Source organism: Schistocerca serialis, chromosome 3 (assembly GCF_023864345.2).
Source record: "Schistocerca serialis cubense isolate TAMUIC-IGC-003099 chromosome 3, iqSchSeri2.2, whole genome shotgun sequence".
NCBI lineage: Eukaryota > Metazoa > Arthropoda > Insecta > Orthoptera > Acrididae > Schistocerca > Schistocerca serialis.
Genome location: NC_064640.1, coordinates 290144131 through 290170641, shown reverse-complemented (window position 1 = coordinate 290170641; position 26511 = coordinate 290144131). Strand labels below are relative to the sequence as shown.

The window sequence follows — 26511 nt, the reverse complement described above, 5'->3', positions numbered from 1 at the left end:
ATCTTGCCATGATATTTCAGGTGGAAACCATTTAGCCATTGGCAAGATTGTGATGTCTGGCTGCAATCTCGAAACCTCATGAAATACTTATTATACCAATAAAACTTCAAGAATAAAATCACAAGCAAATATGAACTGTCATAAACAGTTATCAGTTTTGTTTTTATTTTCATGTAGTTCAGTAGAATGGTTAATAAGTGAGATTTGTATAGCTAACCATTTCGGGGCTTAACAAATGATGAGCTTTGAATAGTTTCTCCTCTCCAGAGAATTCAACCTTCTCACAGCAATGAATGTGAGGGCAGAGAAGTAAATGTATTCACGTGAAACTGAGAGCTACAGTGGCAGTGGCATAGTCAGTGGTAGGGACTTCCAAGCTTGATTGGTAACAGATGCTGAACGAGAGAAATGTGTGTTCCTCAATATCCTGCCACTCTCGTGACCCCATGTTGTGCACCATAAGCATTCACACAGTGACCCAGTAGTATGATGAATAGTCCCAGAAGGGCAGCTCTCTAACCCATGTCGCAGACAGTGTGAAAAGTAGACTACTGCAACTGTCCAGGCAGAATACAATTTTCGCTGTGGAAAACTAACTCTCACCGACCAGCCATAATGGGATGACTCTATGCCAGGACACATGTAGCATGCAGACTGGTTGTGTGGACTTCGACCATTGACATAAAAGTAATTCCTGAAGGACTGAAACTGTGGAGAGTCCTATTCTGCTGAGGCTTAGCTCTGGGCCTGTATCTCACCAGGCTCTAGGGGCCTGACGGACTAGTGATTCATGGGTAGTGTTATCAGAGGTCATATTGTTATGTAGAAGTTCCAGGCTTGTGAGTATCTTCATATGGGTTAAAGCATGTTGTAATAAGTGGACTGAGGCAGTGTATTCATAACACAGTATACACACAGCTACTTCTATGGCTGCAACTTGTTACATGAAGTTAGGTTAAACTATAAATAAATAAAATTTCATAATTTGTAAAGGTTTGACTGTTTGTACCCAATCAGTGTAGGGACAATAAATGGGAGGATGCTTCCAGCTGAAGATAAGCTACTGGGACTGGAAGCAGAACTGAGTAATATCATTGTGATATCAGAGGTAGAAGAAGACACACTAATAAGGTGCACATACATGCCCCCCCCCCTTTCCGCTCCCCCCCTTTCCGCTCCGCCCCTTTCCGCTCCGCCCCTTTCCGCTCCGCCCCTTTCCGCTCCGCCCCTTTCCGCTCCGCCCCTTTCCGCTCCGCCCCTTTCCGCTCCGCCCCTTTCCGCTCCCGCCCCTTTCCGCTCCACCCCCTTTCCGCTCCCCCCCCCCCTTTCCGCTCCCCCCCCTTTCCGCTCCCCCCTTTCCGCTCCCCCCCCTTTCCGCCCCCCCTTTCCGCCCCCCCTTTCCGCTCCCCCCCCTTTCCGCCCCCCCTTTCCGCCCCCCCCTTTCCGCCCCCCCCCTTTCCGCTCCCCCCCTTTCCGCTCCCCCCCTTTCCGCTCCCCCCCTTTCCGCTCCCCCCCTTTCCGCTCCCCCCCTTTCCGCTCCCCACCTTTCCGCTCCCCCCCCTTTCCGCTCCCCCCCTTTCCGCTCCCCCCCCCTTTCCGCTCCTCCCCCCCCCCCCCCCCCCCACACACACACACACACACATGGTGTATCAAAAAGGATGACGCAAGCTTATACAGCTTGAAATTACATGATAATAGAAGCACAAATGTCCCAGTAAGCACAGGTCCGCAAACGAGCCACTTGCGAAATAACCATGACTGTACGGTTCCAAGCCACCACTAACAGCATTGTTTGTAATGTCGTCCAGTTTCCCCCTTCGCACTTGAGGCCATCCTATGTTTGCTGTTTGCACAACGGAACATTGCCGAGAGGTAGAGTTGGAATCACACTATACACGCAGAATGGACATGACGGATACAGCAGACAGTCTCAAAGGGTATCAGTCATGTCTGAAGAGTGCCATGTATGCTGTGTTGTGTTGTAGTTACAATGGAACCGTACAGTAAGGAAGAGTATGTGGATATGCATTTCATGTACAATAAGGCTAATGGCAATGCACGGGAGGCTGCAAGCTTGTACCAAGGAACATATCCTGATCGAAGACACCCCGACAGTCATATATTTACAAGGGTCCATCAGGGCCTGAGAGAACACAGGGGTTTTGCACATTGCAGAGCAGGACGTAGGCCTGCTTGTATTGTGCCTGAGGTTGGGGATATGGTGTTGGAAGCAGTACAATGCTCTCCAGGAACCTCGATGAGAAGAACTGCCACACAAGTGCCTGTACTAAGCCACAGTAGTGTATGGAGAATTTTACATCACAGTTTATTGTACCCTTACTATGTCCAACGAATTCAGTGTCTCAATGATGCTGACTTTGTTCCTAGAGTGATGTTTTGTTGGTGGCTGCAACAGCAGGCTGTAGTCAACCCTTGTTTCATATGTAACATTTTATTTATAGATGAGGCAGGATTCACACGTAATGGTGTGTTTAACTATCATAATACAAATTTGTGGTGTTAAATAAACCCACATGATGTTCATGAATCACCACATAAGCAACGTTTCTCACTGAATGTGTGGAGCAGAGTGTTGTACATGCTTGTCAAGAATTCTGGAATGATCCAGGGATTTTTGAAAAGATTCAAAATTCATTGCAGAGACGAGCACAGTACTACATCCAAATGCAAAGAAAACACTTTGAACACATCCTTTAATAGGTACCCCATATGTGAAATTTGAACTAATTGTGATGTACAATCCAATAGTAAACTCTAAATTTCAAATTAATGTGTACAAACTAGGACGATGTTTACAATTATGTGAGTGGCGGGTTGGAGCCATACAGTCATCATTATCTGACAAGCAGCTCATTTGCGGACCCATGTTTACTGGGGCATTTGTGCTTCTATTATCGTGTACTTCCAGCTGTGTAAGTTTGTGCCATCCTTTTTGGTACACCCTGTATACATAAAAATCACTTAATGCAAACCTTCTAAAAGAATTCACCCAGGCAATGAAAAACTATTGAAACACATCACTGAATACACATACCTATGTCAGTCTGTATTCACAAAGCCGATGACACTAGTAAGAATGTCAACCTGTTTTGGATGGCTTTTCAGTCTCATTGATCTTCTCTTACAATAATTATTTTGTGTTTTAAACGGTTACCAATTCACAGTACACAAAACTGCTAAGTTTTGTTTTCTTTAGCTTCATTGACTTTTTATTTTTATTTATCGTATGGCAATATAAAACATGTATTTTATATACATTTATTTTATACATTATATACAGGTATTTTATATACCAATGTTAATGAGTAATTAATATTATATAAAATAAAATACAATACTGCACAATATAAATAAGACCAATATTTGCTATGGCATGTTTGAGTTTTCATCAAAGCTAGATGTTCAAGAAGTGCATCCAATTCAATGCAGGAGGAGTCACATCCATAACGTTCTGGAAGGACCTGTTTACTTCATTAAAGGTCATTCATGTACAATGTGCTCTACAGTTTGGTCTCCGACTCATAAGTCACAGACCAGTTTGTTGCATAGTGCCCCTCATACAATATGATTTTGTGTTCCACATAGCCTACATACTGCAACTGTGCCATGTCTGTGCACTGGTGGCATTCCATTTTTTTTGCCAGTCTCCTTTAACCATCAGGCTGTGTTCAGTGACCTCAGCCATAAGTAATTCCAGGATTTAAGATGGGTTTGTGGAGGGCTATTTAGGATCTTGTTATTGGTAGGTCCTGTGGGTTGTTTCGACGTTGTAGGTTCATCTGTTCCTGTACAATGGCACCCATCATCTTAGTTCTGGTGGTGGAATATTACTGATAATGTGCACCCAGGGAGCGGGTGTGGATTTCAGTGTTCATGTGATGATTTTCGTGCAGTAATTCAAGTGGGCACTCAACTGCTGTAAAGGGAGGCAATATTCCGCCACTGAATATACCATAGCTGAGGCCACAGTGTGCAAGGTTGATACATCAGCTCCTTGTGAGGTCCCAACAAACTTCTTTATCATACATTGATATGTACTCGTATGTTCACTTTCTGCCTCGTATTTTCCATGTGCTTCATGTAAGTGATTAGCCCAGTGTAATGACAAGTTATTTAGGGTAGAAATTGTGTCTTGCACACTTTTGGTAGAATCTGTTGTTGAACTATTCGTTAGCTATTTAGTTATTTAAGTTACACTTCTGTCTTTGATGGATTTTGGCAGAGTCTTCATGTTATAATATTGATTCAATGTTTCTAAGTCTCTGTAAAGAACAATGTCTCCTTCTTCTAGTGTTTTGTTTTCAGTGGCTGTCCCTAAATCAACTGCATAGTAAAATTTGTTACTGGTTGTATTTGGTGTAAAAAATGTAGAGTATTGGAGCCAGTACAGATCCTTGAAGAAGTCTATTTTTTTAAAAGGTGAATGATCTGCTTGTTCTACATCCAGTGCTAACTCTAAAGCACCTGTTGGTTAACAGGTGTTTGAAAAGGGTTGTCAGTTTTTTACTTTGCATGCAGCACTTCAGTTTGAGTGCAACTATGAAGTTGTCAGTTTTTTACTTTGCATGCAGCACTTCAGTTTGAGTGCAACTATGAATGACCTCATGGCTGTGCCCTGGGCAATGGACTGCAGGCACGGGATGGCAGAAAATCTACATACAATGCAGCCAAACTAGATCTCGGATCTCTTAAGGCCATAAAAGCAGCAGCAAAGAGATACAGATAATAGCTCTTCCCAGAGCCCACTGCATTGGGCAAGGTATCCATACTTTGGAAATTAATGTAGAAGAATTGACAAGCGGCATAATCTCATTTGTGAGCAAATTGGCTGATGACCATGGCACCAGTACTACAGCTCCACAGGAATATCATTTGGATGAAGACATCTCAGTGGCTAGATGCAAGATTAAAGGATATAAAGTGAGATTAATGCCACTCTCATTTATCCATGGATTCACGATATATGTAAAAACAGCATCATAGATTATACTGAGATAACCTGCCAGAAAATTTGCTCCACATTTGTTTATCTGGAGTAACTTTGGTAGGTGTAACAACATGCGTCAGCAACTCACTTAATCTGTGAGTGGTCTAACAGCAATTTACAAGTGGCAACACAGATAATTAACACAGTAATTCCATTCTTTCAATGCTAGATAACTGAATCATACTGACTGATGTGGACCTGTCAAAGTAGTTTATGTATTGACTTCTGAGTGAGAACTGACCAACACATGGTAACTATACAAACTAACTGCTCAACCATGGCTGACTATAGTATTGTGTGCGACACCTGTATAAAGATGTGTGTAGTATGGGAATTACAAAATGTTAAAATTCTCTCTAATCACATCTTAAATAATAATATAAAAGACTGAAAAAGTAGGTAATATGTATACATATTAGACAATGAAATAATTTGGCTTAGTTATTAATTGTCTAATCAGAAATGGCAGTTACTACGTTGTGAGGAGGAAGTTTTAATGTACACTGGGGATTCCAAAACTTGTCAAGAATTTTCTGGAAAGTTAAATTTCCTAATTGGAATATCTTTTCAACTAACATGTTATTTTTGTAAAAGTGTATATTTTTGTAAATAGGAAATTGGAATTTTGAAAGGGTTACATATTAAGATTTGAATGTCGTGGAAAACAGTAATTTTGAATAGAAATAACATTTTAAATATCAAGTTTTTGAAAAAGTAAAATGTTTATTCAAAAGAGGAGAATAAGGACTTTCAAGTAAGGTATGTTAATCATAAAGTAAATGGTTGTTAACAGGTACAAATTTTGAAGGACACGTGGTTTTGGTAATAGTACATCAAAGAAAATATTCCCTCAAAAACTAATTGTACTGTTATCATTAGTGGTCTGAAAACTATTAATTGAATAATAAAAGTTGAGCAAAATAGAGTGTTGATAAGAATTTAGCAGTTTCAGATATTTGTACTAGATGCAGTACATGTAGGATAGAAAACAGAAGAGAGAAAAGAGATTTAAAAAGTGAAATTATAGTAAGTGGAGCTATTGCATCTATCTAAATTTCAATTTGTTCTTTGCCATGCCCTCCACGTCAACATTTGGGGCTAAACTTTGGTTGAGCTTCCGTTTTCCAGTACCTTCAAACACATTTTTGACACCCGCCAAAATGATTCACTGTGCTTCTTATTCAAAACACTGCTCCTACAGTGTTCTCAGGAGGTTACCAGAGAGAAATGGTCATCTTGTACTTCTTGTTTACATGCTATCTCTTTAGCCTTTCTTACAACTAAAGCATCATCTGGCAAGGCATCTAAAGTCTGTGTACAGCCTGAAAATTATTACAGACGAACACTGCAGCTTTCAAGCAAGTACCACATCTAGTGATGGGGCCAAGTGACAAAGGAAGTCCTGTAATTTGTATATTATATTGTATTCTGACGAAACCTTTCTTTCCTCCAATGTTTACTTAATGCAAGATACAAATTAGTTCAAGTATGACTACATCTCTTTTAATGTCTCTCAAAATGTGTGAATGGCGTACATGATGCAGTTCATGTGTTGTAACTTGGAGAACATAGACTTGAGATAGAAAATTGAAAACAACATGAAACTTCACATAATGGTGATATTGTCCATTTTGTTAAGAAAGACTATCAGATGTTTCATTTAGAATAAAATGCACTGGATAATTAGCTGTTACTTATCTGATTTGTGACACTTTTTCTTCATTTAAAAACAGAAGGTGTTAACTGTCTTAAAGGAATATTGTCAGAAACCGACTTTCCAGTATACTTCACTAGATAGTTCATAATAGGACAGCTGAGCTTGAAAAGTGGAATGCTATATTAGAAATATTTGTTGTTTGTGACAAAAAAATTTCCACTTTTTCAAGTTGAAGATGCTAGTGCCTCACCAATAAACTGCTGTCTCACTGCGCTGTTAGCATTCTTATTCTTGAGATATTTTGTGCATTTCAAATGCTGCTGAACACAGTTCTGCTTGTACTTTTCATCAGTTGTGATTGAGACATTAGAACAGATACATTACTGCAAATACTGTTGCTCCCAAATTGCTCAACAGTGTTGTGCATTTTCCCAGCATTAATTTGAATATCTCATCTGGATGCAAAAGAGAGAGAGAGAGAGAGAGAGAGAGAGAGAGAGAGAGAGAGAGAGAGAGAGAGAGAGAGACTGAAAAAATTGCAGGAGCTACTCTCACCTCTGTGTGTGTGTGTGTATCGTACTGGACTTCAGATAGCTTCTGCTCATGAAATTGTCCTTATCCAGGCATTGTGCAAAGAATCAGTGCAGCATCAATTGTTAGAACTGCATTCTTAAGTAGTCTGCCTTGACAGATATTTCCAAAATTTGCGTGTGTAAATAATAGAGATGGGCAGATATTTTGTTAATAATTTCACATTTTTTATTAGTGTATCATCTTTTTGCTCTTGCATACTCCAGTTTTTTTCTGTTATTCAGATGATGTGTCAGTAGTGTCTGTCATCACCAAATTATGTTTCTTTCATCACTATACGCTAAGTGTAAAAATCTGCAGAGATTATTATGGCACCTTTTCTACTTCTGTTGGATCAATAGCTGATGCATAAACAGTTACTTTTCCAACAGAAATAACTTACTAAAAAGATGAGAACATCCCCAAATATAATTCCCTCTAATAACAGAACAGAACTATTTTCAGTTCACTAATGAATTATATTTACTAAGTGAAGGATTTCCAATGGAACCCCCAGTGTCTGGAACCATAGCAAACATATCTATGAACACGTAGAACACCCACCAGACGCGGCTCCCTAGGTTCTCTCTGGTCACTGGTGTTCCCACTGCTGTTCGCACCCAGCTCGGCCTTTCTATGGGGTTGCGATCATCATCTAGAGTGTCTGGTGCCCTGTATCCTGGCTGTTTCCTTGGTGTCCACTTCTGTTTCTTGCTGGGCGCTTCGTAACTGGTCCGTGCCATGCTGAATGTTTCCTTTACAGTCCGCGCCCACCAGGCCTGGCTCCCATGGTCCCCTCTGGTTGCTAGTGTTCTGACTGCCATCTGTGCCTGGTGTGGTCATCCTCTGTGGTCGTGGTCATCATCTGAGGTCTGTCAAAACTGGTCTGTAATGTCTGGTGTTATGTCTCATTGCTGTTTCCTTGGTTTCCACTTCTGTCTCTTGCTGGGCTCTCTGTAATCGGTTCGCACCACGTCAAGTGTTCCATCTCCAGTCCACACCCGCCAGGCGCAGCTCCAATGGTTCCCTCTGATCGTTGGTGTTCCAGCCGATGTCCGGGCCTGACATCGATGTCCTCTAGGGTCATGGTCGTCATTTTGGGAGTGTCAAGACAAATCTGTAGTGTCTGGTGCTCTGTCTCATGGCTATTTCCTTGGTCCCCACTCCTGTTTCTTGTGAAATCTTGATGTGTTTTGCATTGAGTTTTCAGAAGTTCAAGAGCCGGATCCCAGGCTGTGCTGAGCTGATATCCAGTGTCATGGTTGACAAGATTCTCCGTGATCTTGATCTTGATGGACTCTTTTTATGACACTGCCCCAGTATCTAGGTATCTGTGTGACAATCTTGTAGTTCGAGTGACCGAGCTCTAAACTGTGTTCTGCTATGGCTGATTTGGTTGCTTGTCCGAGTCTGGTGTGCCTCTGGTGTTCTTTATACCTGATGTCCACAGTCATGGTGGTCTGGCATGGCTGATGTATGACATTCCACACTCGCATGATATGTTGTAAATGACTTGCTTCCATAACCCAGGTCAACCTTTACATTCCCCAACATTTTTCCAATCTTAGTGGATGGGCAAGATACGCTCTTGATGTCATGATTCATGAGAATTCTGCCGATCTTAGCAGAGATCGGTCCAGCATATGGCAAGTATGCCACCCTCTTCAGCTATTCTGGTTCTGCTTCTGGATCCTGTGGTTGACTGGCAGCTCGAAGTGCCTTCTGGATGTGTCTAGATGAGAATCCGTTGTTGCTGAACACCAACTGTAAGTGTTCTGTTTCCATCGCCAAACTGTCTGGATCTGACAGAGTACGTGCTCGGTGGACTAGAATTTTGAGCGCTCCGTTTTTCTGTGCCTGATGGTGGCAGCTGTTGGCTTGCAGGTACGTGTCAGTGTGTGTCAGTTTGCGGTACACATTGTGCCCAAATGTGCCATCAGGCTTCCTCTTGACTAATACATCCAGGAGTGGGAGTGGTCCATCCTTTTCCAGTTCCATTGTGAATTTTATATTTGGGTGGCATGAATTTAGATGTTCCAGAAAATCATTTAGTTTCTCCCTGCCATGGGGCCAAATGACATTGGTATCATCCACATATCTAAAAAAGCACTTGGGTTGATATGTGGCTGATGTAAGTGCCTCCTCTTCAAATCTTTCCATGAACAAGTTGGCAACCACTGGTGATCAAGGTTGCCCATTGCCACCTCTTCCATTTGCTCATAAAATTGACCCCACATTGACAGACCTCAAATGATGGCCATGGCCCCAGAGGATGGCTGCACCGGGCGCGCACAGCGGTCGGAACACCAGCGACTAGAGGGGACCATGGGAGCCAGGCCTGGCAGGTGTCGACCACAAACAAAACACTCCACGTGGCGCGGGCCAGTTACAAAGTGCCCAGCAAGAAACAGAAGTGGAGAACAAGGAAACAGCCAGAATACAGAGCACCAGACACTACAGATGGCGACCGCAAACCCAGAGAGTGACCGAGTCGGGAGCAGATGGCAATGGGAACACCAGTGACCAGAGAGGACCCTGGGAGCCACGTCTGGTGGGTACGGACTGCAGAGGGAACACCCGATGCGGTGTGGACCGACTAGGGAGCACCCAACACCATAGAGGCATAAATACTGGACTCAATCCGCCCAAGGACCATTCTCGGGTAGAACCTGAAGAAGACAGTGAGTTACGCCATTGAAATATCATGCGAGAATGACATGAACGTCCAGCAGAAGTCCCCATTTTTCAAAAAGGTTTAAGGATTTTGAGAATGAAGAAACTGTAGGCTTAAATGTGAGAAATGATGTGTTAACAGGTATTTATACCGGGAACAGCTGAAAATGTTGCAGGAGCAAAACAAAATGTTTATGAGAAGATGTCAGAAAGAGTAATGAGATGGTTATAAGGGAGATTAGTGAGAACAAACAGACTAGAACAAGCGGGGAAAACAATTTCACACATGGAATAAGAAAAACCCTTCGGGATGGTGAGATAATAGTACAAATGGTTAAAATAGTAGAAGAGCTAGTGACAGGGAAATGCTTCATTACCTGGAATACTCAGAATCGTACGAAGACGTGTTTACAATAAAATTTGTTCATTGCAAAAACAGTGGACTTGAGCCATTTGCACGCAAAACTGCATGTCTTACCATGAGAGACATCTAAATGATCGTCTTTTCAAGGTCTGAGTGAGGAACTTAGGCAATGTGAGAAACAATGTTGTAAACAGGAAGAAAAAACACATTGATGAGAACAAAATATTGTCAAATCTCATGATGTGTACTTCTTTAGGTAATATAAGCTGTACATCAGAAGCAAACTTAATTTTGTAAGACTATGATGTGAAACATCACAAGTAAAGTTGCACAGTAGTCATGTCATCATGAGACCTTACTGTGTCCTATACAATCAATTTTCTGCACCAAAGTGTGAAACTATGTTACGGCATGCTTGGCCAAAAGCTGGTTATGACAAAAAAATCGCAAAATGTAATTATTGTGACATTTGATATTGAATTATCTGAGTGTAAAAGTGATACTGAATGTGAAAAAGTGGCTTTAGTCAGATGTGCACCTTGTTCTGTTCCACTTTGCTTTGACCAGTTCGCTGAAATCCCACACCTGCACTTTGAAGACTGGATAGCTGTGCAACACTATTCAATCAGAATAAAAAGTTTGTTGTTCAGATAGTATAGTTTTTTAAGCAGGGGGAATGTAGCAATAAATAGATGTGTTTTTGGTCCTGTTGTATCAATATTTTGTTTAACTGAACAAACACTGTTTGTGCGTTGTTTTACAGATTTTGTTATTGCTACTGCACAACCTAGGTTTTGGGTTATAAGCCCCTTTTCAAGTACATTACTGATTCCCAAAGATGATAATGCACAAATAAACATGATGATAAGCCAAAGATAGTCATCTCAACTTCTTAATGTATCGATCCATGGCTTAATGTAAAATTACTTCAGTCACCATTTTTTAATAAATTACATATGGAATTACACAATTCAGCAATACACTAACATGACTAAACATACTTGGGAATAAAGTTATGCATCAGACAAGAACTTTTTATCTACTGATGGATTGAGACCCGAAGTTTTAGTGATATAATCTAAAACAGGTTAATAATTGAGTTGGGTTTGCTCATTTAATAATAGGCGTGGTGATGACTGCATCTGCTTTTTAATTTCTAAAATTTCTAACTGGTTGAATTTAGTCCCCTTTTCCTCTGTGTGTAAGACTCATATAACAAGGCTGAAGCAGTGTTTGTTTAGTTAATTAACAATGTTTCACCAGTAACCCACAGTTGATTCAATTAAAATATTTTATTTTGTTTATTTGGCAATACTAAGTTCCTCTCTTAGACTTTGAATAGGTGAGCATTCAAATGTCTCTCATAGTATAACACACAGTTTTGCATTTGACTGGGTCATACCTCTGTTTTTGGGATGAGCGATAAGTATTTTAAACACATTTTTGTCGAATTCTTGGTGTTTGAGACCACGCACTTCCCTTGGCAGAATGCTTCCTGTAATCCACAAAAAGAGTACAGTAAAAATATGAAGAACTATAGGCCCATTAGTCCATTATCAGTGGTATGCAAGATTTTTACAAAAATCCTTGCAAAGGGTCTAAAAAAAACTTAAGGCTTTAACCAAGTAAAAGAACAAACTGGCTTCACAAATGGGTATAGCAAATGTTTGTCAGTGATTTTGTAAAAAAGAGCAAAAAATACTAGTTATCACTCTTTATGGGGCTTATAGATTGTTAGAAAGTCCTGTTTTCTTTTGTCACAATAGTATCTGTGCTGACAGAACTACAGAACAAAGGGATAGCACCAATCTAAATCTGCATGTTGAAGAACTTAAGAATGCAGGAAACCACTCATTGAATGCCAGTATTGCAGTTCAGCAGGTGGACTGTGGTGAGGGGTAGAGTCAGGTGGGGTGGGTAGATGGTTTCAGAGGAGTTACTGGTGGCTTGGAGGGATGCCGCAGATGTGCAGGCTAGGAATGCGGTAGAGAGAGGAAGTGGCAATACGTGCCTTGGCTATGCATGTGACACTTGGGTGTTGGAGCCAGAGAGTTCATGTGACACACAATATTGTTGATGTGGAGGCATGGATTAGGAGGGGGGTGACAGGATAGAGAAAAGGCAACTGTTGGTTAGAGAGTGTAGATGTAATGGATTACTAGAGATTGAGGCCAGGAGAATTATGGGAGTGAAAGATGTGTTGCAAAGATAACTTATATTTATGTAGTTCAGGAAAGTTGGTGCTGGAGGGGAGGCTTCAGATAGCATGAGTTGTGAAGCAGCTCATGAACTCAGACATATTGTGCTCAACAACATGTTTTGCCACTGGGTGATCAACTCGGTCCTTGGCCACAGCTTTTTGGCGGCCATTCCTTCTGGTGGACAGCTGGTTGGTCGTCATGGCCACTCTGCAGAAATGGCAGCAGAGATGGTATATGACATGGCCACTTTCACAGGTGCCCCTACCTCTGAGTAGATAGGGTAAGCTTGTGACAGGACTACTGTAGCATGGGCCGGGCGAGTGAATCAGGCAGGACTTGCACCTATGTCTTCCACAGGGATATCACCCCAGTGACGAGGAATTGGTAATGAGAGTGGTATAGGGATGGATCCTGATGTTATGTAGGTTAGGTAGGAAGTGGAATACCACTTCAGAAGGGATGGGAAGGATTATGGGTAGGCTGTCCCCTCATTTCCAGGGTGATGATAGATAGTCGAAGATCTGGTGAAGTTCTTCAGAGTGGTGGCTGGATTAGGGTGTGTGAGGATATGGTGTGGGAAATCTGTTTGCAGGCTAGGTTTTGGGGGGTAGTACCAATTTGTGGAGGCCTATGCGAGACAGGTAGTGTACTGGGCTAGGGAATTCTTGTCACTGCAAATACACCTTCAATAGGTGACCAGGCTAAATAAGAGCAGTTTTTTGGTATGGAGGGGGTGACAGCTGTCAAAATGCATGTATTGTTGGTGGTTAGTGGGCTTGATATGGACAGAAGAATGGATGCAGCCATCAGAGTGGTGAAGGTCTACATCCAGGAAGGTGGCCCGTTGGGCTGAGGAAGACCAGATTAAGCGGAGAGAAGAGAAGGTGTTGAGTTTATGGATGAATGAGGATAGGATGCCTTGGCCCTGGGTCCAGATCATGGAGACACTGTCAGTGAACATGAACCAGACAAGTGGTATGAGGTTTTGGGAGGCTGGAAGGTTTCCTGTATGACCAATGAGCATGACATTTCATTCTTAAGAAAATAATGTATGTGTTTGCTGAAAACCAGTTATTATTGGTGCTCAGAACACGTTCTAATTTCGTTACTCTATTTGCCATTTGATGAAGTTGGATTGTCACGACCATGAGTTTACCTGAAAACAGCCAAGATAAACAAGCTGCAGGCAATATTCATGTTCCCAGAGAAGGACTAATTACAAATTATTTGAAGTAAAAGAAGAGTAATGAGTGTTTACTTGAAATTTTTGTATTTAGAGTTACCTAAGGTGGAAAATTATGTCAATAATATAAGTTAAAATCAATGCTTGCATGCATGAATGTAAATTTAGGTTTTTGGTTAAGTTGCAGAATGAGACACAGTGCCCAGGAGTTCAGTAGCTGTATATTGTATGTAACTTTAGCATTAACTGATTCAGCAGTAGAAAATTGCATCTTCACTACCTTTTTTTTATATGAATAAAAAATTGAAATAGTGTATCAATTATTCATTATATATAAACTGAGATGATGACAGTGATAACCGCATCCTTTCAAGTACTAGGACTAATGCAGATTTCTTCTTGTTTGTCTGCAGCACTTGCTTTTCTTTGAGTAGAAACTGTGGAAAGCTCCAGCGCCTCGATTTGAGTTCCTGTGCAAATATTACAGATGAATCACTCAAAAGCCTTGCTGAAGGTTGTCGCAACCTTACTCACATAAATATATCATGGTGTGAGCAGATTTCAGAAAATGGTATGTGTGTTGAATACAAGGAAAATAATTTTAAAGATTGTTACATTATATGCATTGATCATCTCTCACCATGAGCTTTAACTAATACTAAGCATGGTGAATTACTGTAATATTGCACACGTTTTGTTATGTTGTGTGATGGACTACATAACAATGGCAATCAAATCTTTCTTACTGCTATTACTTTCCTGTAAACCTCCATCCATCTCCATTCTACAGATTATTAGAACTTTTTCTCTGCTGTCTGTACATGCCTTAAATGTAATTAATTATTCAATGAATGAGTTGCACTTGTAACTTGATTTTATTGACTGAAATTTACACATGCTTACATCCACATTTTATTTCATACTTTAAGTTAATAATGTAACTGTTTTGTCTTTTAAGTTTCGAATTAGGGTTCATGGTAAATTCCAGGATCATAATCTTATTGTTTTTTTCAGGGTAGGTTCATTGGCAAAATTATTTTTGAATAAGTTGTTCACACTTGATTAGTTTTTTTAATAGATAAGAGAAGCAAAGAAAAATAAAATTTGAGCATTATCAATGCTTAATACATGAAATCTGGTATCAATTAGTGAGACAGACTCATTATCTATTTATTTTTCCTTCTCTGAAAATCCATTCATATTAGTTGTCAGAGAGGTGCAATGTGAGTAGTAGTGATAAATTTTCTCATGTTTTCAATGGCCATTTTAACTTGTATTGCATGTCAGTAGTGGTTTTCTGATTCATATAAAATAGATGTTGAAGGAAAAAAGTTCTCAGAAAGGTAATGCATGGATAAAGTGATGTTCTTAATGTACACATATGTTTATCAGGTGTGGAAGCTCTGGCACGTGGATGCCCGCACCTTCGTAGCTTTGTGTCAAAGGGCTGCCTTCTCATGACAGACAAAGCAGTTGCATGCCTCGCCAGTCATTGTCGTAATCTTGAGGTCATCAACCTTTTTGGTTGCACGGTATGTTTATTGCAGGTGTTAACTGGATTTAACCATGTTATTATTTTCATCTAGTAAAGTTAATCCTTATTCTTTTGTAATTAATGTAAATTTTTAAACTGTAGTAGAAAACAGAATTATGTAGAACTGAAAGCATTTCCTGATCACAGCTGTAGGTGATTGTGACTAGAGATAATTTTGTTTCTGTCTCTTGTAAGAGATTTAAACTGTATCTAGAATTTCGAAAAGAACCCAGAAATACACAAGCAACTATATGCAAAGAGCTTATAACATTCTTCAGTATTCAAGCAGTCACATCAGATGTTCTTCCTGTTCAAGACAACACTTTATAAAATTTTTACTTTGTTTGTCATTGATATTAATTGTTTTCTATCTAGAGGTGTAGCTAAACTGTACAGAGCACTACATATGGTAGTAAAACCATGAAATAAAAAGAAAACTTACTATTATTTTTTTTTTCATTTCTCATTCCCTTCTGAATAATATGAGGAGCCAGGGACTTGGCAATTCGCAAACAATGAATGTAGTCAGAGTTAGGTGTTGTTGACTTGACTTGACACTCCTCTCACAGTTACTGTAACCATCTACAAAGGATATCCGGAAACTAAGGTTACCAGGGAATTGAATTTTTCACTTTTGGCACCACTCTTGTGTATGGTTGCACGCACTAAAATGAATGAGTGGTAACACTCTACACACTACATACCATACCTTGATATGCTACTTGAATGCCAAGGGCCCGAGTGGCAGTGTGACTTGTGGGGAGATCTTGTCAGTGTATAGAGGGGAGTTTACGTCACAGCAACATGTGATAAAATGGGTATGGAATTTCACTTTCAGAAGACCGGAAATTCGTGATGATGCGAGAAGTGGACACCCATTCATAGTGACTGATGAACTAGTGCAAAAACTTGAAGAGCATATTCATTCTGATTGATGTGTGACCAGTGATGATCTGCACAAATGGTGTCCTGAAAAAAGTTGTTCATGAAATCATGAGCAATTGAATAGGAGATCACAGGTTGTGTGCACAATGGGTTTCAAAGATGCTTACTGCAGAAGAGTAGAGGGACACTGGCCCACACCCACCTTATAACAGAGTGAGCATGTGCAAACATTTAACTGTACACTTCACTCAGTAGTGCTGAAAATGGTGAAATAGAGGCTACAAAAGAAGAGCAAAGGAATGTAGTGCATTTTGTGTTAGCTGAAGGAGTGCCAGGAACAGAAATTAATCAAAGGAGGACACAATTGTAGGAACAAAACTGCATACTTGTTGCAAGGGTCAAGGTGTGGCACAAGTGACTCAAGGAATGGCAGATGTCATTGGCTGATGATGCACAGTCCTGAACATCTCACTGTATTAATGATACCGTTGTCCAGCAGATGGATGTCCTTATCATTGAAGACCGGAGAGTTAGTGCCAGCCATTGCCACAGAGGTAGGATTGTTGAGTGAATTGCAACAGATATTCGGTGTTCTCTGTACGCTTGCCATTCTTTGATGAATTGCTGTTCCCTGCACTCCTTCTGCTGTAAGCAAACACACTCTTTGTTATATAGCTAGGGAAGGCCGAAATGCACGCTATAAGCTCACGCACGATGGCGTGAGGTCTGAAACAGGATACGTAATGAATGCTATAAAGAAAAGTACGTAGCTGCTGGAATACTTAACTTTAATCCATCATTCGTATACATCGTTCTTGATGAGACATGCTTCATACGATAACTATCAATTGCTATGGCGCCTTGCTAGGTCGTAGCCATTGACTTAGCTGAAGGCTATTCTAACTATCTTCTCTGCAAATAAACGAGGCTTCGTCAGTGTTGCATCGCTAGCTAAGTCGTCCGTACAACTGGGGCGAGTGCTAGTAAGTCTCTCGAGACCTGCCGTGTGGTGGCGCTCGGTCTGCGATCACTGACAGTGGCGACATGCGGGTCCGACATGTACTAATGGACCGCGGCCGATTTAAAGCTACCACCTAGCAAGTGTGGTGTCTGGCGGTGACACCACACTACATACCTTTGCTCTCCATTTTCCATTTCAGTGCTACTCCGTGTAGTACACTGTTGACACGTGCACGTCCTCAGTCTCTTGTCATCTGAGTGTGTGTCCATGTTCCTTTATTAGCCAGTTAGGGGCACAGCACTATTATAGAACCACCTTCTTCTGTTAGCAATACCATTACAATCCCTTCAGAAGTTTTCATTTAACAGCCTCTTGCTCATTTCTTTTTGAATGTTGCCAATAGAGTGGAGCTCGCTACAGTGTTCAAACATGCTCAAGGTTACAAGCACCATTTCATTAGTTCATGAGGGTCATTGGAGGTCAACTGTTTTATTAAAGCTTGTTCTGGTTATGAGGAACCTCAGCATCAAAACTTTGTTCCATCAAAACAGACAGTGTACAGTATTGGTGTACGGATCATCAGTACTTGTTACATGCATTTTATTGCAATATGTCTGGAATGTGCTTGATTTAAGAGTGTCAACTGTAGAGTGACTAAGTGCCTGGCCAAGTATTTATGGACTTTTGAAAACCTCTGTCTGAAATACCACCTTTTGTGTGTCTGACAAGTTCTCCCTCCACCAAATGTTAGTTGTTTCAAATTGCAGAAATTTTAAGAACTATTTAAAAATTATATTCCAGAGTTTTGTAGAGCTGTTGTATGATACAAGATTATTATTTTGGGGCTCTATTATTTACAAACTACAGAAACCTTAAAAATAATTGTGCAAGTCATTCATGGTAAGAAAGATGTAATCAGAAAAAAGAATATACTGTTGTGATTAAAATGAAATATTTGAATGACAGATCAAGAATTTGTTTTCAGTTTCTACCGGCATAGAGCTCGTATTAGTTCATGGGTATATAGCTGGATATTTGTGTCCACCGGCACAGTGTTTTGGCATCATGTTCTGTGCTGATGAACTGACTGCTGATGAGCAGCCACAGAGCTTTTATCATCCCGAATAACTCTTTTTGCTTTTTAATTAAAAGGTACAAAGATGTACCCAGCAACAGTGACAGATTCCTTGAGCAGCTGGAGCTCCAGTGGTTACTCGTTGTGGCACTGTTGGATGTGCAGATGAACACAAACCTTGTGTGGAGCATTGAATATGCTCCCTGGTATTCAGCCATCATGAGAGGCAAATGAAAGGGCATATGTATGTAAAGACTTGTAACCATCTGTTAGCAATTAGTTAATAGGCTCACCTAATGAGGTCAGCTGCTGAAATATTGTGTCCATTGGATACCTAGATCTGATCATACATCTGGAACTAATTTCTCAGATCTTGTACATCCGAGAGTGGGAGACAAATAACTACCACTATTTGATAACTGAAACTGCAGTTTCTTTAGTTCTAGATAGCTCCTCATCACTTCATGGAACGGGACAGCATTCTTTTCATTGAATCAACACTGCAAAATGGTTGCACGCTTCATCCTCCAGTCTAATTTAACACTCTTTGCTGGCAAATTTATAGTTAGCAATAACTTACAGAAACTTGCCTTAAGATTTCGACTAGATATGTGGAATACTTTCATTTCAGTCTTCTTCCTTTCAGAATTTGAAGCATTTGTTTATAGTACATCAGGGGGGCACAATGTCTTCCAAACAACGTAATTTGCTAAAATTCGTTACTTTCAAGTATTTTGTGAATACATGATTTGCTCTTAACTTGCTATTTCAGTTAACAGGAACCTCTTACTTTTCACATTCTTCTTTCATTGCTCTTCTCTCCCTCCCCCTCCCCCTCCCCCTCCCCCTCCCCCTCCCCGTCCCCGTCCCCGTCCCCCTCCCCCTCCCCCTCCCCCTCCCCCTCCCCCTCCCCCTCCCCCTCCCCCTCCCCCTCCCCCTCCCCCTCCCACTCCCCCTCCCCCTCCCCCTCCCCCTCCCCCTCCCCCTCCCCCTCTCCCTCTCCCTCTCCCTCTCCCTCTCCCTCTCCCTCTCCCTCTCCCTCTCCCTCTCCCTCTCCCTCTCCCTCTCCCACCCCCTCTCCCACCCCCTCTCCCACCCCCTCTCCCACCCCCTCTCCCACCCCCTCTCCCACCCCCTCTCCCACCCCCTCTCCCACCCCCTCTCCCACCCCCTCTCCCTCCCCCTCTCCCTCCCCCTCTCCCTCCCCCTCTCCCTCCCCCTCTCCCTCCCCCTCTCCCTCCCCCTCTCCCTCCCCCTCTCCCTCCCCCTCTCCCTCCCCCTCTCCCTCCCCCTCTCCCTCCCCCTCTCCCTCCCCCTCTCCCTCCCCCTCTCCCTCCCCCTCTCCCTCCCCCTCTCCCTCCCCCTCTCCCTCCCCCTCTCCCTCCCCCTCTCCCTCCCCCTCTCCCTCCCCCTCTCCCTCCCCCTCTCGCTCCCCCTCTCGCTCCCCCTCTCGCTCCCCCTCTCGCTCCCCCTCTCGCTCCCCCTCTCCCTCCCCCCTCCCGCTCCCCCCTCCCGCTCCCCCTCTCCCTCCCCCCTCCCGCTCCCCCTCTCCCTCCCCCCTCCCGCTCCCCCCTCCCGCTCCCCCCTCGCCCTCGCCCTCGCCCTCGCCCTCGCCCTCGCCCTCGCCCTCGCCCTCGCCCTCGCCCTCGCCCTCGCCCTCGCCCTCGCCCTCGCCCTCGCCCTCGCCCTCGCCCTCGCCCTCGCCCTCGCCCTCGCCCTCGCCCTCGCCCTCGCCCTCGCCCTCGCCCTCGCCCTCGCCCTCGCCCTCGCCCTCGCCCTCGCCCTCGCCCTCGCCCTCGCCCTCGCCCTCGCCCTCGCCCTCGCCCTCGCCCTCGCCCTCGCCCTCGCCCTCGCCCTCGCCCTCGCCCTCGCCCTCGCCCTCGCCCTCGCCCTCGCCCTCGCCCTCGCCCTCGCCCTCGCCCTCGCCCTCGCCCTCGCCCTCGCCCTCGCCCTCGCCCTCGCCCTCGCCCTCGCCCTCGCCCTCGCCCTCGCCCTCGCCCTCGCCCTCGCCCTCGCCCTCGCCCTCGCCCTCGCCCTCGCCCTCGCCCTCGCCCTCGCCCTCGCCCTCGCCCTCGCCCTCGCCCTCGCCCTCGCCCTCGCCCTCGCCCTCGCCCTCGCCCTCGCCCTCGCCCTCGCCCTCGCCCTCGCCCTCGCCCTCGCCCTCGCCCTCGCCCTCGCCCTCGCCCTCGCCCTCGCCCTCGCCCTCGCCCTCGCCCTCGCCCTCGCCCTCGCCCTCGCCCTCGCCCTCGCCCTCGCCCTCGCCCTCGCCCTCGCCCTCGCCCTCGCCCTCGCCCTCGCCCTCGCCCTCGCCCTCGCCCCCGCCCCCGCCCCCGCCCCCGCCCCCGCCCCCGCCCCCGCCCCCGCCCCCGCCCCCGCCCCCGCCCCCGCCCCCGCCCCCGCCCCCGCCCCCGCCCCCGCCCCCGCCCCCGCCCCTTCTGTCATCAGGTGTTATCTGGACTTTATTATGCTTTGCTATTTAATTAGTCATACAGTTTCTGCCTACCTTTGGATTGACACATCTTTCAATTTCTGATTTTAAAATGAATTTCTCTGTACATATGCAATACAGATTTCACCTGTGCCATACAGAATAATATTGTAGTGCCATGAAACAGAAAGTAACTTGCAGGGAAAACTGTTCAGGCATATGCCATTCACCTAATGCTAAAAGAACATGGATTACTCAGCCAGGACTCGAATACAATGTTACAAGTACTGCATATGAAAGACAGATGTTGTTATAGATACATTATAATATTTTGCCATTGTTCTTCAAATTTAAGGAAGCAACATAAACGTGTCATTCATGACCAAAATACCTCCATGTTTTGTGTTTGAATCTTTTTATTTACTTTTCACAAGGAATGAATATAATTACATGCATGTTGATACACATTCCAATAAGAGTAAGCTTTAACCCATGTGCTGTTGTTTTTGTATTCTTTGGAAAGTTACTACTCTGTTAGCAATAAAAGAAGTGTTTTGTGATTTAAAATCAGTGATGCAAATGATTAAATGTGTCATGTAGCTTTTGAACAAGGATTAGTCTATAAGAAAAAATTGTGATCTACTCCTTTAGTAGGATATTCAAACATTTGCAAAGATAAAGGTTATTTTCATACTTCTGTTGCAGAATTTTTGCAAAACCTTTGTGGTGTGATTCTTGAAGTTTTCTCAGCATACTGAATATTCTATGAGGTTTTAGGATTGCAGCCAGATCATGTTGACTTCTTGCCACAATATTTCATCTGGCAGCTGTTCAGTCAGCTTCAGGTGAGTGTCTATCACTGGAGACTGCTAGTTCACAGTGTTGCCTCTATAGCATTGGCGACCCTAACAGGAGTGTGCTTTAATGGCAAAACTTACATAGGTCAGACGAATGAATTTCAATGAAAGGTGCATTGAACATCAGTACCACACTTGCCTTTCACACCAGTGTGTCAACCGTAGCTGAGCACTGTATTACCAAAGGACACACTATTGATTATTTTACCACAAAAATCTTGGCACTGGTGAGATCCTTTTAGGATCCTGTAATTAAAGAATCTGTGGAAATACTTCTAGCACAAAATCTTATGAATTGTGTTGGTGGCTTCCAACTGAACAAGGCATGGGGCCCAGTGATCTCTTTAACTTCTTCTGAGAGAAAACATTTTATTCGTAATGAGATGTGTGACTACATCTGACATTCGTTCTTAGTGATGCGAGCACGCATTCCGAGAGAGGAGAGACATGTAGTTGGATCTTTATGCATGTGCCTGCGCACCACAAGTGGAACAGTATTTGCAGGGGGTGTGGATTTCAATAGAGGACACTCCTGTGTGGCCGCCAATGCGCCTGCATTTTCCCGCCAATTTTTGCTATAAAGCCAATGTCATGAACTTGCAGTCTCCAGTGGCAGACACTCACCTGAAGATGGCTGGACAGGTACCAGCTGAAGTATTGTGGAAAGAAGTCAACATGATTCGGCTGAAATCCCAAAACCTAATAGAATAATATTTAAGGTCATAGTACACACTAAATTAAATAAAAACATAATGCAAACATGTTATTTTTTCTGACTTGTTAATTCAAGTTTATTTGAAGCTCCATGCATACATACATACATACATACATTGTATTTCAGTTTTTAAAGTAGCATGTTCACTGCTTGTTTGATAGGGATGTCACTATTTGTGAGTCTTGAGACCACACACACACACACACACACACACACACATGACCCTACAATTCTGCATTACATGCCAAGCCCATATATCTGCAACTCCTCCCTCCCACTTTCCTAGCCAGCAAACCAGCTGCCTCCCTGTGTGCTGCTAGCCACTCACCTCCAGTTAGTCTCCCTGCCTCCCACCTCCTCACCCTCAACCCACACCACCTGATACTACTCCACCACAACCAATACACACCATTTTTGATGACTCTTTTAAAAAATATTGCACCTGAAGTAATACAGTTAGTGTTTGTAAGAGCCCCTCCCTCCCTCCCTCATTCCTTCCAATAGTACAATTTTCTCTATTTGTATTTGTCCAGTAAGTTCACTTCTATTTCTCCCTGTTTGAATATTTAATGTAAAATTTAAGTCTACAATTCTGCATGCCAGTGCTTACCTAAGTGAAATTTTGGCACCTAGGAGTTAGTTGCGTATTACATTCTGACTTAACTAAAAAACTGTCATTTTATGTACCACCTGAAGTCTATATATCAGCAATACAACCTCTGTTCTCCATGACCTAAATTATCCCACACACTATTTGAGTTAACCTGACACAATAAAAGAAAAGTTTATGATGTGAATTTGATAGCAAGTGTAATAATTCAAAATGTGTTCATTTATTACACTGGAAACAAAGTTCACTGAATTTTTGACATTTTCTTATTACAGAATCTGCAAGATGAAGCAGTAGTGCAGTTAGCAGAAAACTGTCCCAAACTGCACTATGTGTGTTTGTCAGGATGTTCTCATTTAACAGATGCATCTCTTGTTGTCTTGGCAACACAGTGCCCTCAACTCAGTACGCTTGAAGTATCCAGCTGTTCACAGTTCACTGATGCTGGATTTCAAGCCTTGGCAAGGGTAAGTTACAGCTTGATAAAGCTTATTTTTAATTTTAGAAAAAAGAAATAAAAACAATAATAAAATGCAGAGAAGAGAGACAGGGTTTCAGAAAAAAAACAGTGAGTGATTGATGTTAAATTTTGTAGTGAGTAATCCACAGAACAAAAACTCAACTAGATAAGACAAACAGTCACTATGCTGAGAGAGATTTTGTAACAGTATAGGAACATATATTGTGATGAAACACTCACATATCCAGAAAAATGATCTTATCAGAGCACAAAAAAGGCAAATATGCTCCTTTTCAAAAGACCCTGACTGGAAAGTGTGGTACCAGCTGCCCTGTTCTACCTTCGTTAGTGCTTTTAAAAATTTTAGCTTGTGTACATAATGCACATATTCACAGTCTTTTTTAATATGCAACTCACCTAACTATAACTTGCTCACACCCACTACTTTATCGCTGTAAGTCACTCATACCCCTCTACTCCCATTTTCCCATTCTCACTCATTCAGCCCAACTCACAGTCATTATCTCTTTATGTCTCTCTAACTGTCCCTGTCACCTGTCTCACAGCCACAGTTTCTTCATTCTATCCTACTATTACTGTCTCCTCTCACTGTGACTGTCTCCCTCTTGCTCTGTCCTCCTGCTACTATCTCATTCAGTCCTTCCCACTGCTGTTCTCTCTCTCTCTCTTTTCCTTGTTGTCATTGTCATAGCCTCTGTCTTTCATTATCACTGGCACTCTCCCACTTCCACTTTCTCCTTCTCTTTATCCATATTCCACTGGTACTGTCTCCTTCGCTCTCTTCCTAGCACTGTCCTCTCACTGTCAACTATGTTCCACTGTCACTGTGTCCCCCTTTTTCTCTCACGCTTCCATCGTCTCTTTTGCACTTCCTATATGACAACCGCTGTCTGCTATCTTCCAGTATTTATTAATTTTCTGTCTCTTTCCCACTGCCATTGTCTCCTCCTCTCTTAGCATAGAAAAGAGCGAGTATGTTTCCAAGCCAAAATTTTTAAAGGTGCTGAGGAAGGTAGAACGAGGCAGCTGGTGTGCTACTTTCCGATCAGAGTCTTTTAAACAGGAGCATGTTTCTTCTTGTTCCCATCTTTTCTCTGCCAAAACAGGACATGTCATTCATATGAAAAGAACTTCATGGGCCAGTAAAATTTTACGTGAAATTGAAATAATGTAAAACTAATTTTATACCTCAAACCAGATTTTAGGTGCACAAACATTGTGCATGTGCTTCAGTACCACAACATTGGGTCACCAGAACCCTTCTGAAAAAATGGAGACACTGTACAGCATATTTCTCCGTCAGTTTATAAATTACTTTTCTGCTCACACAAGATTTTAGAAATCTATTTTATATCTGCAAGTAGGGTATTTTTGAGTTAGTTACACTGATTTTTGGGGGAGGGGGGGGGGGAGAGAGAGAGAGAGAGAGAGAGAGAGAGAGAGAGAGAGAGAGAGAGAGAGAGAGAGAGAGATCACAACATCGAGAAGGAGTTGTGCAACAAACGAAAGTTGGTAGACATGTTCCTACATTTGAAAGATGATGTTTATTCAGATTTTGTGGCAGTTGTACAAGAGTGGTGCTAAAAAGGGCTACTGTGAAGATGCAAATCAGGTTGGCTTTAACTACACACTGTAATGATCATGAGTTTTAGTTACCTTTTAGATTGTATATGGAGAATTGATGCTAGTCAAGAATACCTTTAAGGTGACAAAGATGCTCACTGTGTTTGATTGAGATTGTGTAATAGGGCTACAAGAAGCTGGATGTTCTTTCTGTAATACTGCAGAAAGGCTTGGCAGGAATGTAACCACTGTACAAGATTGCTGGCAGCGATGGTCATAAGAATGTGTGGTCACTAGAAGACAGGGCAATGGATGGCCACATGGTACTACCAAGATGGAATACCATCATGTTTGGCATATGGATCTGGTGCATCATACTGGATCTGCAACGGCAATCTGAGCAGTAGTTGGTAGCCCAGTGGCACAACAAATTGTTTACAAATCAGTTGGTTCAAGGAGGGCTTTGAGCCAGACGTCCTGTAGTGTACATTCCAGTGACCCCAAACCAATGCCATTTGCGATTTCAGTGGTGTCAAGTGACGGCTCACTGGAAGGTAGGCTGGAGCTCTGTTGTGTTTTCTGATGAAAACTGGTTCTGGCTCCATGATGGCTGTGTGTTGGTTTGCTGGAGGCCAGTTGAGGGTCTGCAACCAACCTGTCTGTGTGCTAGACACACTGGACCTACATTTGGAGCTATGGACTGTGTTGCAATTTCATATGACAACAGGAGCACTCTTGTTTATGCCACACACCCAGACTGTAAATTTGTACATTGATCTGGTGATTGGACCTGTTGGGCTGCCATTCATGAACAGCATTCCAGGGAGTGTTTTCCAACACCCACATGTAATTCAATACCCACATGTAATTCAAAATACTCCACAAAGTGTTGAAATGTTTTGCCTTGGCCTACTCAATCACCAGATCTGTCTCCAATGGAGCACATATGGGACATCATCGGAAAAAAAAAAAACTCTGGCATCATCCACAAACAGCATTAACTGTCCCTGTATTGACTGACCAAGTGCAACAGGCATGGAACTCCATCCCACAAACTGACATCTGGCTCCTGTACAATGACATACATGCACGTTTGCATGCTAGCATTCAACATTAAAGTTACCAATTTCTTGCAACTAGCAAGATTTCAAACAAAACTAAATTTGCCACTAGTCTCAGCATACTGGAAACTATACCATGAATAATAAGTTTTTGTAAAATATTATATAAATGGAATTTTGGCTGTTTTGGGTATATGGAACATTTAAGAGGAGTATAAAAATAGTATGTGCAACTTCACTTTGCAATGTTACAGTTTCTGTTAACCATCTAAATAATTTCTTTTATCTCAGCATATATTCTTTCAATCTCTTCATCCTTGTCAGACCTAGTAGGTTTGTGAACTTGTACTACTGTGCTGGGTGTTGGCTTTGTCTCTGTCATTGCTGTGATATTGCCTTCAGTATGTTGTTCATAGCATCTTATCTGCATTCCTGTTCATCCTTCTGCCACACTTAATTCTCATTACATCTCACATTAACCTATCAGTTTTCTTGTGGGATTTAACATGCTCCGACCCACAGAATGACAGATTTCTTTTTATTCTGAGCTGTCCTTGCACAGATACCCGAATAGGGGACTATTTTACCTTTGGAATGTTTTTACTAGAGATAATTTTAAGACACATTTAACAAATAGCAGCTTTAACATAGATTTTTTTAAATGTCAGATAGTGACTACCCCAGT

The 26511-nt window shown here is 42.7% G+C and overlaps 1 protein-coding gene across 8 annotated transcripts in view; it reads left to right on the top strand.

Moving 5' to 3' along the window:
* Positions 1 to 26511, top strand: part of LOC126470071 (F-box/LRR-repeat protein 2) — a 269884-nt gene that overhangs the window by 229604 nt on the left and 13769 nt on the right. For all 8 annotated transcript variants that reach the window (XM_050097579.1, XM_050097580.1, XM_050097581.1 and 5 more), the window contains 3 exons: positions 14070 to 14227; positions 15049 to 15188; positions 22997 to 23188. In XM_050097579.1, the coding sequence (XP_049953536.1) occupies positions 14070 to 14227; positions 15049 to 15188; positions 22997 to 23188 (490 nt within the window). The remainder of the gene's footprint in view (positions 1 to 14069; positions 14228 to 15048; positions 15189 to 22996; positions 23189 to 26511) is intronic.